We start from the raw sequence: 13,739 nt of genomic DNA, 5'->3' as shown, positions 1-13,739 counted from the left end.
CCCAATGCACCCAAAAGCCGGACCCGGATTCTGTAACACCTGGAGGGGGAGGGGCGGGGGCCACGGGGGCGGGAAGACAAGGGGAGAAGGGCCGGGGCGCCCGCCCCCCGCAAAAGTTTCTCCTACCTTGGAGGATCCCCAAGCGCTCCTGCCAGCGGCGCCCCGGCCCGGCCCGCGGCCAGGACTCAGCCTCCTGCCGCTGCCTCCTTAATTAATCCGGAGAATGGGGGACGGGGAGGCGGAGGGAGCGCGGCGCGGCGCAGGGCGCGGGCGGGGGGCGCGGGGCAGGGGCGCGGGCCGCCGGGGAGGGGGCCGCGGCGGGGCTCTCGGCCGGCCGGGGGGCTGGCGCTCGGCGGCCCCCACCCCGGCGCGGGCTGCGGCGGAGGGCGGGGCGCGGCGCGGGGAGCGGCGCCGAGAGCGGGAGCGCAGGGAGCCTCTTTGTTCTGTAATCCCAGTAAGATTGCCAGCCATTCGCCCCGGCCCTAATCCCAGCCCCGCGCAACACCACCCTCCATTGGCTGCCATTTACATACGGGATTAGCCCGCCCGGCCCGCCCCGCGCCCCGGCCTGGGCACCGCGGGGGGAGACCCGCGCCCGCGCGCGCGCTGCCCCAGCGCCCGCCGCCGGGGGAGCCTGCGGGAGGGGCGCCCGCGGCCTCGGCGCCCCCTGGCTGCCCGGCGCCGCCCCTCCGCCCCCCTAGCGCCGGCCGGGGCGGATTAGGAAGCCGCGGCACAGCCCCGGAGAGCGGGGCGCAGCGGCGGGGCCGAGGGTCAAGGTCACTCGGCGGGCGCGGGGAGGATCCCAGGAGGCCCCGAGCGCCCAAGGCCGGCGCCTCCACTCGGGAGCTGAAGTCGGCGCGGCTGGTCGCTCCCGCCTGGCCCGGGTTATCTCGCAGTGGCTTGGCCCAGGTACCTCTTTCAGCCTTTGTCCCCTGGGATGTGAAGGAAGGCAGTGACATGCCCAAGGTCGCAGCAGATCCGCTTGGCCACGCCAGGTCCCATCTTGCCTGGGCGGCCCTCCTGATCCCCCGACCCAGGCTTCTGCCAGCCCCTTCCCCCGCCATAGCAACGGCCCGACTGGAATGAGGAGCGCACCTCGCGTCCTCTCCCAAAACGCGCGTCTCAATTCGGCACAAGGAGGGCCGGAGCCCTGTGCTGTGCCTGTGCCCTGCTGGGCACTCGGGGAGGGACACAAACGGGGCAGGCCCCAACGCCAGGGAGCTCCTGGCCTGGATGGAGAAAGCCAAATGGCCTCTGAGAATCTGCCAGGTCCTGGCAAAGCCCACAGGGTCTTCCCCCAGCCTCCTGGGCCCTGCCGGGGACACAGTGGGCACTTGGTAAGGGCTAACCTCAGCTGGCCAGCTCTCCCCCTGGCAAGCCCAGGGCCCATCAGACTGAGAGCTCCTTCCAGGCAGGCCGTGTCCACATGTCCCAGAGGAGCTCTGGTGCCCACTGAAAGCCTTGCCCACAGAGGGTGTTGGCCAGAGGGGTGGGGACTGGGAATGAGGCCACAGATGCTCCCTCCATCCAGTGCTGCCCCGTGCCCTCTTGGGGGTACCTCCTCAGCCCCCTTGTCACCAGGAGGCCCAGGGATACCTCGAGGCGCCCTCTTCTGTCTTCCCCCTCAGACACACATCCCCACCTGCCCTCTGCTGGCCCTGGCGTGTCAGCAAGGCTGAGGGGAAGAGCCAGGGTCTGGAGCCTCAGTTTGTGGGTCCACATCTTTCTCTTGCTCTCACCATTGTGTGACCTTGGGCAAGGCGATTCACGTCCCTGAGTCTCCGTTTCCCCCTTCCCGCAGCCTCTCAGTCACCTGCACTGTTGGCCCTGCGGTGGATAACCTGATGATGGGCCCCTTGCCAAGTGGCTACTGGGCGCTGCCTATATTTCGTGTAAGTTCTCTGTTCCTTACACTGAGCCTGCAAAGGGGGTCCCATTGGCCTCATTTTACAGTGAGGTGAAGTGACTTGCTTAGGGACACATGGCATGTGAGTGACACTGCTGGGACTGGCTCCCTAGCCCTTGTTCTGCCCACTGACCTGTTGTCTTTCCATTACATCTCTACTGACCCATGAGGTGCTGGGGGCTCGCCCTCCCTGAGCTCAGCTAGGGGAAGCTGGTCCCAGGAAAGGCTGGCTGGTTGGGCCATTGGATTCTGGGCAGAATGCTTCGGGGACCACAAGTCCTGGGGCAGTGTCCCCAGGGCCTAGAAGAACGGAGGCCTGGTGTATGCTCAGGACTGCCCTCTGCAGGCAGAATCCAGAGCATCAGGAATACAAGCAGAGAGCTGGGGGTGGATGCGGCCCTCCTGCCTCTGGGCTGCTCTTCCCCACGGGAACAGCCAGCCTGACCTCAGCCTCACCAGGGCAGAGGCCAGGGATGTTGTGGTACAACAGAAGGTCCTGGCCTGGCACGTCCAGGCCTCACTCAGTCACATGTGACTAGGGTGTGACACCTGGCTTCACATTCACTGGCTGTGTGTCCTAGGCCAAGTGGACTGGCCTCTCTGGGCCTCAGCATCCTCATCTGTAAAATGGAACCAAGATAGTCCTTTCTTCGTGAGATTGCTGTGAGATTAAATGGCACGTGTCAAGAAAATGTAAACAAGAAAAATGTTTAGTGGAGTGCCTGGCACCTAATGGCTGCTCCGTAAAGGATAGTTCTGGACTTTTTAACTTCTTGACTTCACCTAGGGGCAAAGTCTGACGTGGAGTCTTTGCTCGAACTGCTGTTCGTGAGGAGGTGGGGACTCAGGACAAGGTCGTGGGCGTTCACATTGTGTCAAGCTCAGTTCCACCTGAGAAGGGCAGCCACGGCAAGTCCTTGCCTCCGGGGACTTCTGCCGGCTTTGTGAAGCACATTGCCGCTGGCCCTGCCTCCCCCTCCCCCGGGCCTGGCCAGGTGCCCCTGCTGCCCAGCTGTGGAAACTGGTGCTCCTCTCGCTGCCTCCCCCTTAACTCCCTCCAAGCCACAGGACTTCTCATCACAAAGCCCTTTGTGTGCCCTCCTTGACTGCACCAGGCGGCCCTGACATCCCCGTGTCACCGGTGGGAATGTAGGATACAGGTCATTTGCGGGAGTGAGCTGCACCTGGGTGTCCTGTGTCCTCATCAGCCCAGAAAGTCCCAGGTGGGAGCTGGTCTCTTCCTCCTGATCCAGTCCCGTGTCCCAGGGTCTCTGACCAGCAGACTGGCCACCAGGGAGAACTGCCCATGTGGACTCAGCCACCTGCTCCGCTGGGGTTTGGGCGCAGTCCCATTCCCTGACCTCCTGTGTGCATAATTTCCTTTCCCACCGTTCTGGGCCACTTCTGGCTCCTTGTTCCTTGGAGGTAGGGCTCTACAGGGGCGGGGGTGCCGGTGGGACAGCCCAGCCATCTCCATCGAGGTAACCCTTCTCTGAGCATTGGGACAAGCCCAGAGGTAGCCTGGTGCTTTGCTGCCCTGGATGTGACCACAAGGGACCAAAGGTGAGGACAGTGAACCCAATGCCCTCATCTCGCAAGTTGGCAGCCTGCCGTAGGGAGAGAAGAGCTGACACAGAGCAGCGGGGGAGGGGAGTGGCAGAGGCGGACCCCGGACTCCCGCCCCCACCTGCCACTCCTGTTTACTGTCTCCATGGCTTTCCTTGGATTTTCAGGAAGATGGTTTTATCTGATAATTACTATTTATCCTTTAAAAATGAGACTTGAATGGTTCCTGGAACCAACTATTCCTGTTTCTCTTCAAAGCAACATATCTCCTATTCCATCATGGAAACCAAAGGGAAAATCAGATTTGACATATGAAAATGTGCTTTCAAGGCAGGGTCCATAAAACAAGATCAGACAAGGCGGGCACAGAATCTAGATGTTAAATGTTATCCCTACCAGCCAGGGTGTCCAGATGGCCTGGGGGGCCGCAGAAGGGGGAGAGGGTAGGTGCTGGACTTGCTAGGGGGCCCCCTGAGTCTGTGACCCAGGTCTCTAGCCTCCCGGCCTTGGAAGGACCATCCCCCGGGCCTCCAGGGTGTGTTGGTCCATCTCCTGCCTGAGCCCTGTTCTGGATGGTTGTCTCCCTGGCTTGTCCAGGTTGCTGAAGACATGTCACTTCCCTCACTGGGGCATTTGACCAGCAGGGCAATCTCCTAGAGTCCCCAGACCTTCCGGGCCGCTCAAAATAAAGCCCTTGAGCTGGAATTTCAGGCACCCTCGCGTGCTGGGGCGGGGACAACTGAGAGCCAGGGAGGTCCCAGACACGGGTGGATCTGAAGCCCCAGGGCTTGGCCCTGGTGAGTGGTCCAGGGCAGCACTGGCCAATGGAAATAGGACGCGGGCACAAATGCGCGCACAGAGGAAATTTAAAATTTCCTTGTAACTGCGTTAGGGAAAAAAATGGTGAAATTAATTTTAATGATATATTCTATTTAACCCAACATATCCAAAATGTATTCATTTCAACATGTAATAATATTTTTAAAAATTGAGATAATTTACAATCTTTTCCTTGAACTAAGTCTGTGAAATCCAGCGTCTGTGTGATACTGACAACACATCTCAACTGGGACCAGACAGACTCTCACAGGGGACTAGTGGCTACATATTGGACAATGCAGGGCTGGGGCGTCATTTTCCAACCCTTTTTAAGTCACAAAGCCTTTTTCCCAACAATCTCTCACATAGAAACAGTCCACAGGTGAGCTGAGCATGGGCTCCTCTGGAAGGGACAGGATCAGGGGTCCCGCAGTCCCCTCTCAAGCACCTTCATCTGCTGGTTCCGCTCAGAACCGCTCCTCAAAGCAACCATTGCAAATACTAATAATAACGAAAACGAACATCTGTCAAATGCTAACTCTAGGCAGGGCACGGTGCTGAACGTCTTACATCACGCCCTTTCTGTGGGAGGAACAGACTCGGAGAGGTGCCCCAGGTTACACAGGTGGCTTCACGTGGCCAACATCCCACCCAGAAGTGGGACTGCCCGAGGCTGTGGGGGTGAGGCCGAGCTAGAAAGGGCCGGGATAAGCGGGGAGCACAGTCCCTGCCCCTCACGTCGCCCCCCATGAGGGCCCTGCTTCCCCGGTCTGGGGACTCCAGCCTCCCCTGGGCTGGCAGCCTCCCCACCCCCACCCAGCGGGAACCCACAGGCTCCGTCTTCCTGCAAGTCCAGGCAATTGCCTGCTAGCGAATTTAGTTATAAATTAGTGAAGATTTAGAACTTTGGGGCCAGAAGGGGGAAAATGAGGGGTAGCACTTCAAAGCAACTTCCCCAGATGCTGTTGGAGAAAACCAAGGTCGGTCAGAGAGCTCTGGGGGGACTAGGGTTCTGTGTGGTCTCAGTGGAGGGCTTGGGGGGAGGGGATGCCGAGAGGCAGCTCCCCACCCCAACGCTGGGAGCTGCAGTGTTTGGCATGCTCTCTTCTCCCTGAGCCTCTTGTCTCCTCTGCAAAGGGGTTTCTCACAGCCCAGGGCCTGTGAGCCCTGCCCCAGCACTTGGCATGAGGTGGGGGACCAGATGTGGCCAGGGGGTGAACTGGAACTGGGGGTCATGGGTGAGCACCTTCCATCTCGGTTCGGCTTTGACTGGGGGACCTGGCCTCAGCTTCCTTGCCTCATATGCTTGTTAAAAGCGCAGGTCCAGACCCTCCCAGGAGATGTGTTGGCTCAGACGCTGGAGGGGTTGGGGAGAGGCCCGGAACTTTGTGTTTTGGAAGACAGTCCTGGGTTGGCCTGGTGGCACAGCGGTCAAGTTCGCACGTTCCACTTTGGTGGCTGGTTCAGATCCCAGGTGCAGACATGACACAGCTTGTCAAGCCATGCTGTGGCAGGTGTCCCACATGTAAAGTAGAGGAAGATGGACACGGATGTTAGCTCAGGGCCAGTCTTCCTCAGCACAAAAGAGGAAGATTGGCAGCAGATGTTAGCTCAGTGCTAATCTTGCTCAAAAAAAAAAAAAAAGAAGAGTACAATCCCCAGCTCTTTCTGATGCACATTCCATTTGGGGAGCATGGGCCTTCATGTTCTCAGAGAGCCGCTCAAGCTCTGGCATCTGTGGCTTAACAACACTCAGCCACACAGTACCAGCCCACAGCCACGTCCCTTGTGCCACAGAGCACTCAATGCCAGCTCCTCTGTCACAGGCTGCCAAGGCCCAGAGCGGCAGCCAGGCCTGCCATCTGGGTGGGCCAGACTGACCCTGAGACGGGAGGCCCCGGTTCCACCCGAAGCACCCTCTCTGTAGGGGCATCATGTAGATCCAGGCCCTCCCCTGGGAACTCTGGGCCAGCGGCTGTGGTATGTGTGGCAGTGAGGGGGCCAGGGGCACCGGAGCCAGAGGTGGCATCCAACTCAGCCTGAGGAGGGACTGGGGGTTGCCGAGGCCGTGCCCCTCCGGCCCACGTGGGATGGGGAACCACCGGACAGGCCCCTCTCGCCTCCATGGCAGAGCCCGCTGGTCCAGGGCCTCCGCACGTGCTGGGCTAGTTCTCTCGCACCCCAGGTTTTCTGGGAGCCCTGCTGCAGGCCTCGCACCCCCAGGAGAAGACTTATCACTCAGAATCTCCCTTCCTCCTCCACCAGCCTTCTGCACCCCCCACACCCTCAGGGGGCTAGCCCAGGCCTTGGGACCAAGTCTTTGCTTTTGCATCAGCCAGTGACAGCATCTTTGGACGCAGTGTTTTTCTAAACCCAGTGCCCCGCCTGTCCCTACCAGCTCAGCCCCGCATCTCAGCCTGCCTGACAGCACACATCGGGCCGCCCCCCACCCAGGCCCCCACAGCCTCTCGGGAGCTCCGAGCACTCGGCCAGGTCAAAATCTTATGTGGAGTGAGTGATTATTGGATCCCTGTCTGACTCGCCCACTAACTCAACTCATGTGAGGCCTGGGGAGGGACGCAGGGTGGGGGGGTAAGGTCCCCATGCAATTCGGTGTCCTCAGTGCCCAGCCTGGCACACAGTAGGGCTCTACAAATGTTTGCTGAATGAATGAATGAAAACGGGCCTCCTCTGTCTGCTGTCGAGTGGCTTGCCGGTCTCTATTTTCTCTTGCTCTTTCTCTCCATCTGTTTGTTGCTGTTTTTTTTAGGGAGCTCTCTCCAGCAAAATGTGTGCGTGGGTCTGTTTCTGCCCAGTGTCTGCTATGGCCTGTGGCCTTGTCTCTCCTCCTGTTTTCTCTCTGTGTCTGATCCCAGCCATCTCTCTCGGATTCTGTCTCTGTCTCTCTGTCTAAATCAGTTCTGTCTTTCATGTGATGCTCTGTCATCTCTCTCTCTGTCTCTGAGGGTCTTCAGAGCCCTTGCTCTCTCTGTGTCTCTCTCCTTGCACCCCATCTCTGTCGTCTCTGCTCTCTGCCTCCTCCTCAGTTCTCCTCTGCTGGAATCTTCCAAGACCAGAGAGAGGCATGTAATTGAGCTGGGGCCGTCTCCATGGTTGCAGCTGTGGAGTAACTGAAAGATCAATTTGGAGCCACCGTCTCTGTAATAATTGCACCTTAATAGTTTCTGTGAGGCAGAGTGGGGCTCGATGTGAGGGGGCCAGGAGGGCCCCAGGACTCTGGCAGGAAAAGGCCACCTGGAACCACCAGTATCCCAGAGCCAAGCTGGAGGGGACACTTGCCTTGGCCAGAAACAGGAGGGGGTGGGAGCGTGTGGGTGGGGAGGGAGGCCAGTCTCACCCTGCCGTTCGCCCTCCTAGGGGCGTCCCTGCCTCCCTGCTCCTGCCTGCCGTGCCCTGCTCCTGTTTATAATTTATGCTTATGATCGGAATTATCAGCAATAATGATAACATGATTATAATTGCCAAGCTGCCTGGCTCAATTGCGGCGCTGTTGGTAAATATTATGATAGAGGGGCCGGCTCGGTGGTGCAGCGGTTAAGTGCTCTCGTTCCGCTTCTCGGCGGCCCGGGGTTCGCAAGTTCCAATCCAGGGTGCAGACATGGCACCACTTGGTAAACGCCATGCTGTGGTAGGTGTCCCACATAGAAAGTAGGGGAAGATGGGCGCGGATGTTAGCTCAGGGCCAGTCTTCCTCAGCAAAAAGAGGAGGATTGGCAGTAGTTAGCTCAGGGCTAATCTTCCTCAAAAAAAAAAAAAATATTATGATAGAGAGTAGTGTGAGGTCACTGCCCCCCAGAGCTTGAGGGAGGGGAAGGAGGAGGGGAGTGCCACTGGAGGTTTCCTGGTCCCTCCCCGGCTCCTGGCCAGACCCACCCACCCTTCCCTGGGGAACTCGCTGCTAGGCCATTTGATCATCCATTTTAACACCTAGCAGTCCTACCCACATCTAACTTAAATTACTCCTGCTTCAGGCTCGCAGTAACCATCCAGAAGCCTGCAGGGTGTCGCCCTATGGACAGAGGGCTCTCCAGAGCTGTGGGGGCCTTCCACCTGGGAGGTGAGGTGGGCCAGAGAGGATGGTCCTTCCACGCCCAAGTTGAGTTTGACTAGCGACTCAGTCCCACAGGAACTCAGAGGTGGTCTCAGGGGTCTTGGCAGAGGACTGAGGGGCAAGACAGGGCCACTGCCCTAGGCACAGGCCCTGGGGTACAGGGGACATTTCTAGCATCCACAGGCCCCCCCTTTCTGCCCAGGAAAAGTGAGGCTGGAGGCCCAGGGTAGGAAGAAGGACCGCAGCCTGCCTCAGACATAAACATAGCCCCTTTAAGCGAGCCCGCCCCAATAATCCAAGGACAGGGACGAGATGGGCCCGCCGCAGCCCCGCGGCTCACTTGGACTGGAGCCCGCTGGATCTCAGTGACACCAGGTCCTCGCTCAGCCTGCGCCCCGGCAGCCTGGGGTTACAGCAGTCTCTGATGCCGGTCAGTGCGTGTTTAGAAAGGGCTGGAGTGCTCTGAACGAGGCCGTGAGCAAGAGCCGTGATGGCCGAGGAGAGGTCCGAGGCGGCAGCGAGGGCTGGACGTGCACCCATGGGCTGCTCCCTGGGTGGCGAGGAGAGGCCAGCACCCCAGTTTATAGCTGGGGTCTCTGAGGCTCAGAGACACTCCCCTGAAGCCCAGAGCAGCCGTGCAGGGTGGGCTATGCCAGGGCCTGGAGGGGTCCACTTGGAGGATCAGGGCAGGACAGAGCCCAGGGCGCCCAGCCCCTGAGGTGCTGCATTATTCATAAGCCTGGCATCCCCCCGGGGGCAAACACTCAGAAGGAGCGTTTCAAATCCACTTCTGCTCTGAAAATAAATAAATGAGCGGAAAATGCCTGCACGCTGGGAGGCGGTGGGCCCATCTCCTCAGCCCTGGGAAGGCTCACAGCTGGCCTATTTCTGTCCCCTCACCCGGGGCCCCTGAGCTCAGCCTGGGGCCCACGAGCTCAGCAAGCTGGGCCAAGCCCGGAGCAGGGCCTGAGGCCGATGCCCCTCTCTGCCACTTTTCCTGCCCTGGCCCAGGGACAGCCCAGCCCCCAGCATCCCAGGGGACCCTGGCCCTTGCGACTCGTTGGGTCCTGGGCACTTGGCACAATCTGGCATCCTCCAGGGACTGGGAAGCTGATCCGGCCCAGAGGAACCGCCTTAGCTCCTGGCCAAGGTCAGGCTGGACACACACTTACCTTGTGCTTTGTGGCCTAAAGCAGGAAAGAGGCACAACACTCATCCCCATCACCTGGGAGACGCCCCTGCGGCCTCCCCTCCTCCCCAGCTGCCTCCGGGCTCCTCCACCGTCTGCTGGAGGAGGAGCGTGTTCCACAGAAGGCCCTTGGCCCAGGACTCCAGGGGCACGGGACTCACAAGAAAAGGTAAAGGACAGCTTTTCTGTGGAGGGGTGTCAGCACCCCCCGTGGTCATGAGCCCCCTTGAGCCCTTCCCAGAGGGTACGTCAAAGATGGAGATGTTAATTTAGTTGAACCCACGTCAATGTTTATTAAAAAAGGAGGTCAGGGGGCTGGCCTGGTGGCGCAGCAGTTAAGTTCGCACGTTCTGCTTCGGCAGCCCGGGTTCACTGGTTCAGATCCCGGGTATGGACATGACACTGCTTGGCAAGCCATGCTGTGGCAGGCGTCCCACATAAAGTAGAGGAAGGTGGACACGGATGTTAGCTCAGGGCCAGTCTTCCTCAGCAAAAAGAGGAGGATTGGCAGCAGATGTTAGCTCAGGGCTAATCTTCCTCAAAAAAAAAAAAACGGAGGTCAGTACTCTGGACCAAGGTCACAGAAAATGGCCTTGATTTCAGTGCAAGACAGCAAGTTGAGGTCGAGGGGGGCGTCGAGTGGTCAGGGACACGCAGAGCTGCAGGCTGGGCTGCTTAGATATGGAGGAGTGGGGAGAGCGTCCAGGGAGGACATTGGAAGAAGACACTCTAACTCGGCAGCCAAGGCCCCAGGAAGGCGGGACCGGCAAGGCGTGGGGCGTGTTCTCGTTGCCCAGGCGACGGGCTGTGCACAGCAGGGAGCCTCGAATTGCCTCCTGCATCCCCGTAACCTCACCAGTGAGCTGTGCGCAGCGGATTTCAGCCCCCGCCTGTACCCTCGGCACAAACCACCCAGTCACCCAGGCCTCACCTGCCAGGCCCCCCGAGGCTGAGAGCCAGGACCTTTGAGATCTCAGAGGGAAGTGTCCCTTGGGTGATAGGACAGGACTGTTCACTCCACTCCAGAGCAGGGGATCATGAGTGGCTGTGCGACTGCAGGCAAGTCCCTTTTCCTCTCTGAGCCTCAGTTTTTTCATTTGTAAAAGGAGAGGACTTATCTAATGTTCTAATGGATTTCCCTGGGCTTCATCCTGAATGATCTAAAAGGGGCCGCCTAAGCCAGAACCAAAGGGAGCTGAGAGAGAAAGAGAAAGATGTTTTTGCCTGGTGGTTAGAGAGCAAATCCCAGCTCTGCCCCTTGCTGGCTGTGTGTCTTTGGGCAAATAACCTCACCTCTCTGTGCATCAGTGACCTGATCAAATGGAGATGAGGAGGTGCTGTGGAAATTAAATGAGTTACTGGTGCCAAATGGTCAGAACTGTGTCTGGCACATTTGAGGCTCCAAGGCATGAGCTGAGTGCCCCCACTACCCAGCCCTCTGTGGCCCAAGGGGCCCTGTTGGGGAGGCAGGCCAGGACCTGAGAGGACAGACACACAGGATGTGTAGGCCTGCCCTGCCAGGCCTTGTGGTCAGACAGGCCGTGGGCAGGCAAGCTGCGGCTGCACTGCAGGCCACACAGCCCACCAGGGCCCAGCGGCATCTCCACAGCCGGCTCCTCACACTTGGCAGCCAGGCACAGCATGTGCCCAGAGCAGGGCCACTTTCTGATTCGTTCAGAGGCTGCCAGCTGTAGGCCACGGCCCCCTGCCCGCTGGGTGCCCCTCGACACTTCAGGACGTCTAGGCTCCTGCTCGAGCCCCTGAGAGCTACGTCCAGCTCTGAGACACAGTTGTCCAGGCCCACCCCATCCGGAGCCCCTGGACCAGGAGCTTCCTGTCCCCACGGATGGCTGAGACCGTCTCTCCCCAGGCTCTTGGTCCTTCCCAGCTGGCCGTCACCACGCGGCCGGGGTCCTGGCTGGGCCTGGTCCCTGCTCTGGCCCTGCACCGGAACACGGCCTGCAGAAGCTCAGGAGACGTGTGTCCGTTGAGCGAGGGCCGGGTGGGCCTCCCAGGGCCTGGACCTGGAGCGCCGGCCGGTCCCTGAGGCACCATCTTCCACCCTCATCTCACGATGGCTCGTCTGGGGCCTCCAGAGCGCTGCTCAGGCGCCAGGGCCAGCTGCGCACGCGGAGAACCCCGAGGCTCCTGGACAGGTGGCCGCGGGGTGTCCTCAAAGCCCCCACATCCACCTGCCAACATTCTGGTCACCTCTCCAGGCCCAGCTCTCATGTCGCCGCCTCCAGGAAGGAGTCCCTGATGTCAGGCTGGTGGGCTGCCTGTCTGGGCCCAGTGGCCCACCGCCCCCTGCCTCTGCTCAGTCAGGTCTTCAGAGAGCTGGATAAAGAAGAAAAGAGAGAGAGGAACCACGCCAGACACGCTGCTCTTCCTGCCTGGCCCCTGAGTGGTTCCGCCCCGGGCCGGGCCAGCTGTGTAACTGCGGGACGAAAATGGGGGCTCGTTGTTCAAAAAGCAGGAAAAACGTGTCCTTAAAGGGACGAAAGTATAGAGCTTTCCCCTTTCTTCCGCTGTCTTTCTTGTCACTTATCATGGTGGTTTTTTATTTGCTATTTGCTGTTAAATGTCAACCTAAGTAAAGGAAAATGAAAATTTAATTTTGCCTTTTTATTCTTTACGTGCATTTAACTCACATATGGAATCGCGGAGTTTACCGTTTAGGTCGCGCCTCGTGCGTGCACGTGCATTTCACTCTCCAGAGGGGAAACACGCACAAAACGGACTCAACAGCCCTCACGTCCCTTTCGTGTTCACACAGCCAGCTCCCTCTGCCTCCGGCTCACTCCGGGGAGCGAGGAGTCAGAAATGGATGGACGGTGGGAAAGGATGTGGTCCTCAGAACAGGTTCCGGTTTGAACAGCGGGTGGGGCCTCCCCAGCTGTCAGGGCCCCTCGAGGGGATAAGCTCACAGGACAAGCCCACCTGGACTCGCCTGGCTTCCCACGGAGCCCCGCTCACAGCGGGTCCCCAGCATCCCGACTCTGGGGCCGCCAGCGCAGGATGCAAGCACGAGCCCTGAGCGCCGCCCCTGTTTCCGCCGGAGCAGCTCGAGCAGCTCGTGCTCCAGTGGGGGGCCTGGGGGTGGGGTGGAGCTCTGTGGCCCGGAAAGCGAGGCTGCCCGAGAGAGCGCAGCTTGTCCGTCTGCCTGTTTGCACATCATTGGTGCCGCCTGCAGGGCTGGCTCTTTTGGGTGACCAAAGGGAATCTGCTGGAACCCAAGGGGCCCAGCACAGGTCTGTCTGGGGCCCCCACCCCAAGGCATCAAACCCGTGGCTCCCAGCATGGTCCTCCTGGGTCGTGGGCCCATTTGCTGCTGCCCCCTCCCCCATCTCCATGGCTCCTCCTTCTGCCCCCAAACCAGAGACCTGTCTCCCCACAGCTGTTGTGTGACCTTGGGCGGGCACCTCCCCTCTCTGAATCTCAGAGGGCCGCAATGCTGTGGGCTGCCCAACTTGCTTGCCATCAGCCAGCCCCAGAAACAGTTGTCCTTCTCTCTCACCCACCTCTTTGCCACCCTTGGAGACACTTCAGGGACTTGTCGGTGTCCACGTCATGCAGATTTCACTGGCCCTGGGCCTGGGGCAGCCTGACCCTCTTCCCGGGGTGGGGGTGTCGATCCCCCAGCATGTTGTCTCCTCCACAGTCGGAGTTTCCGCTGACACAGCCGTGCTTCCTCGCTGGCATTGTGTTCGTATTTAGGTCAGGCCTATTTTAATTCCGCCGCGACTGGTGCCGGGCTGGGACTGCTGCCGGGGCTGACACGGAGGAGGACGGGGCTGCTTCAGCCCAGCTGGGCTGCCGAGGGTTCTGGGAGGCGGCAGAGGGAGAAGGGTGGGAGGCGAGGAGGAAGGCAGGCCCCCAAACCCTGGCCCAGCAGGGCCCCGGAATGCTCTCCTTTCCTGGTGGGGACCCTGGCACACACACTTAGCTGGTGAGAAGGAGAAAATCCTGGGCTGAGCATCAGATGACACCGTTTACATTCTACCAATGTGGGTATGACTTTGGCAGACGACATCATCTCCTGCCTCAGTTTCCCTGCCTGTATGATGATGGACTGCTTCAGTGATGCCAGCCAGCACATCTAGGTCATTGTGTCCCTGTGGTTAAGAGGCCAGGCTGGTGTCCTGGCGCTGCCACTTGCTAGCTGTGTGACCCTGTCAAGTTATAGA

At 59.8% G+C, this 13,739-nt stretch overlaps 1 protein-coding gene and 1 long non-coding RNA gene across 4 annotated transcripts in view; one reads left to right on the top strand and one right to left on the bottom strand.

Annotated features, from left to right (window-relative positions):
• Positions 1-1,578, bottom strand: part of GTF2IRD1 (GTF2I repeat domain containing 1) — a 113,604-nt gene extending 112,026 nt beyond the window's left edge. Inside the window, exon 1 of one of the 3 annotated variants that reach the window (XM_070484462.1) lies at positions 914-1,578. In XM_070484462.1, coding sequence (XP_070340563.1) covers positions 914-1,390 — 477 coding nt within the window. In that variant the 5' untranslated portion in view covers positions 1,391-1,578. Of the gene's footprint in view, positions 1-126; positions 266-913 lie in introns of those variants that run through there. The other 2 variants (XM_070484464.1, XM_044746260.2) reach the window with 2 other exon arrangements.
• Positions 720-11,911, top strand: LOC139040168 (uncharacterized). Its single transcript, XR_011494165.1, has 3 exons — positions 720-909; positions 1,802-1,892; positions 11,772-11,911. It is a non-coding gene; the product is annotated as an uncharacterized lncRNA (long non-coding RNA).
• The last annotated feature ends 1,828 nt before the right edge of the window (positions 11,912-13,739 follow it).

This window comes from Equus asinus, chromosome 14, assembly GCF_041296235.1.
Source record: "Equus asinus isolate D_3611 breed Donkey chromosome 14, EquAss-T2T_v2, whole genome shotgun sequence".
In the NCBI taxonomy this organism is placed as follows: domain Eukaryota; kingdom Metazoa; phylum Chordata; class Mammalia; order Perissodactyla; family Equidae; genus Equus; species Equus asinus.
The sequence above is the reverse complement of the archived record's forward strand: the minus strand, read 5'-3'. Positions and strand labels throughout refer to the sequence as shown.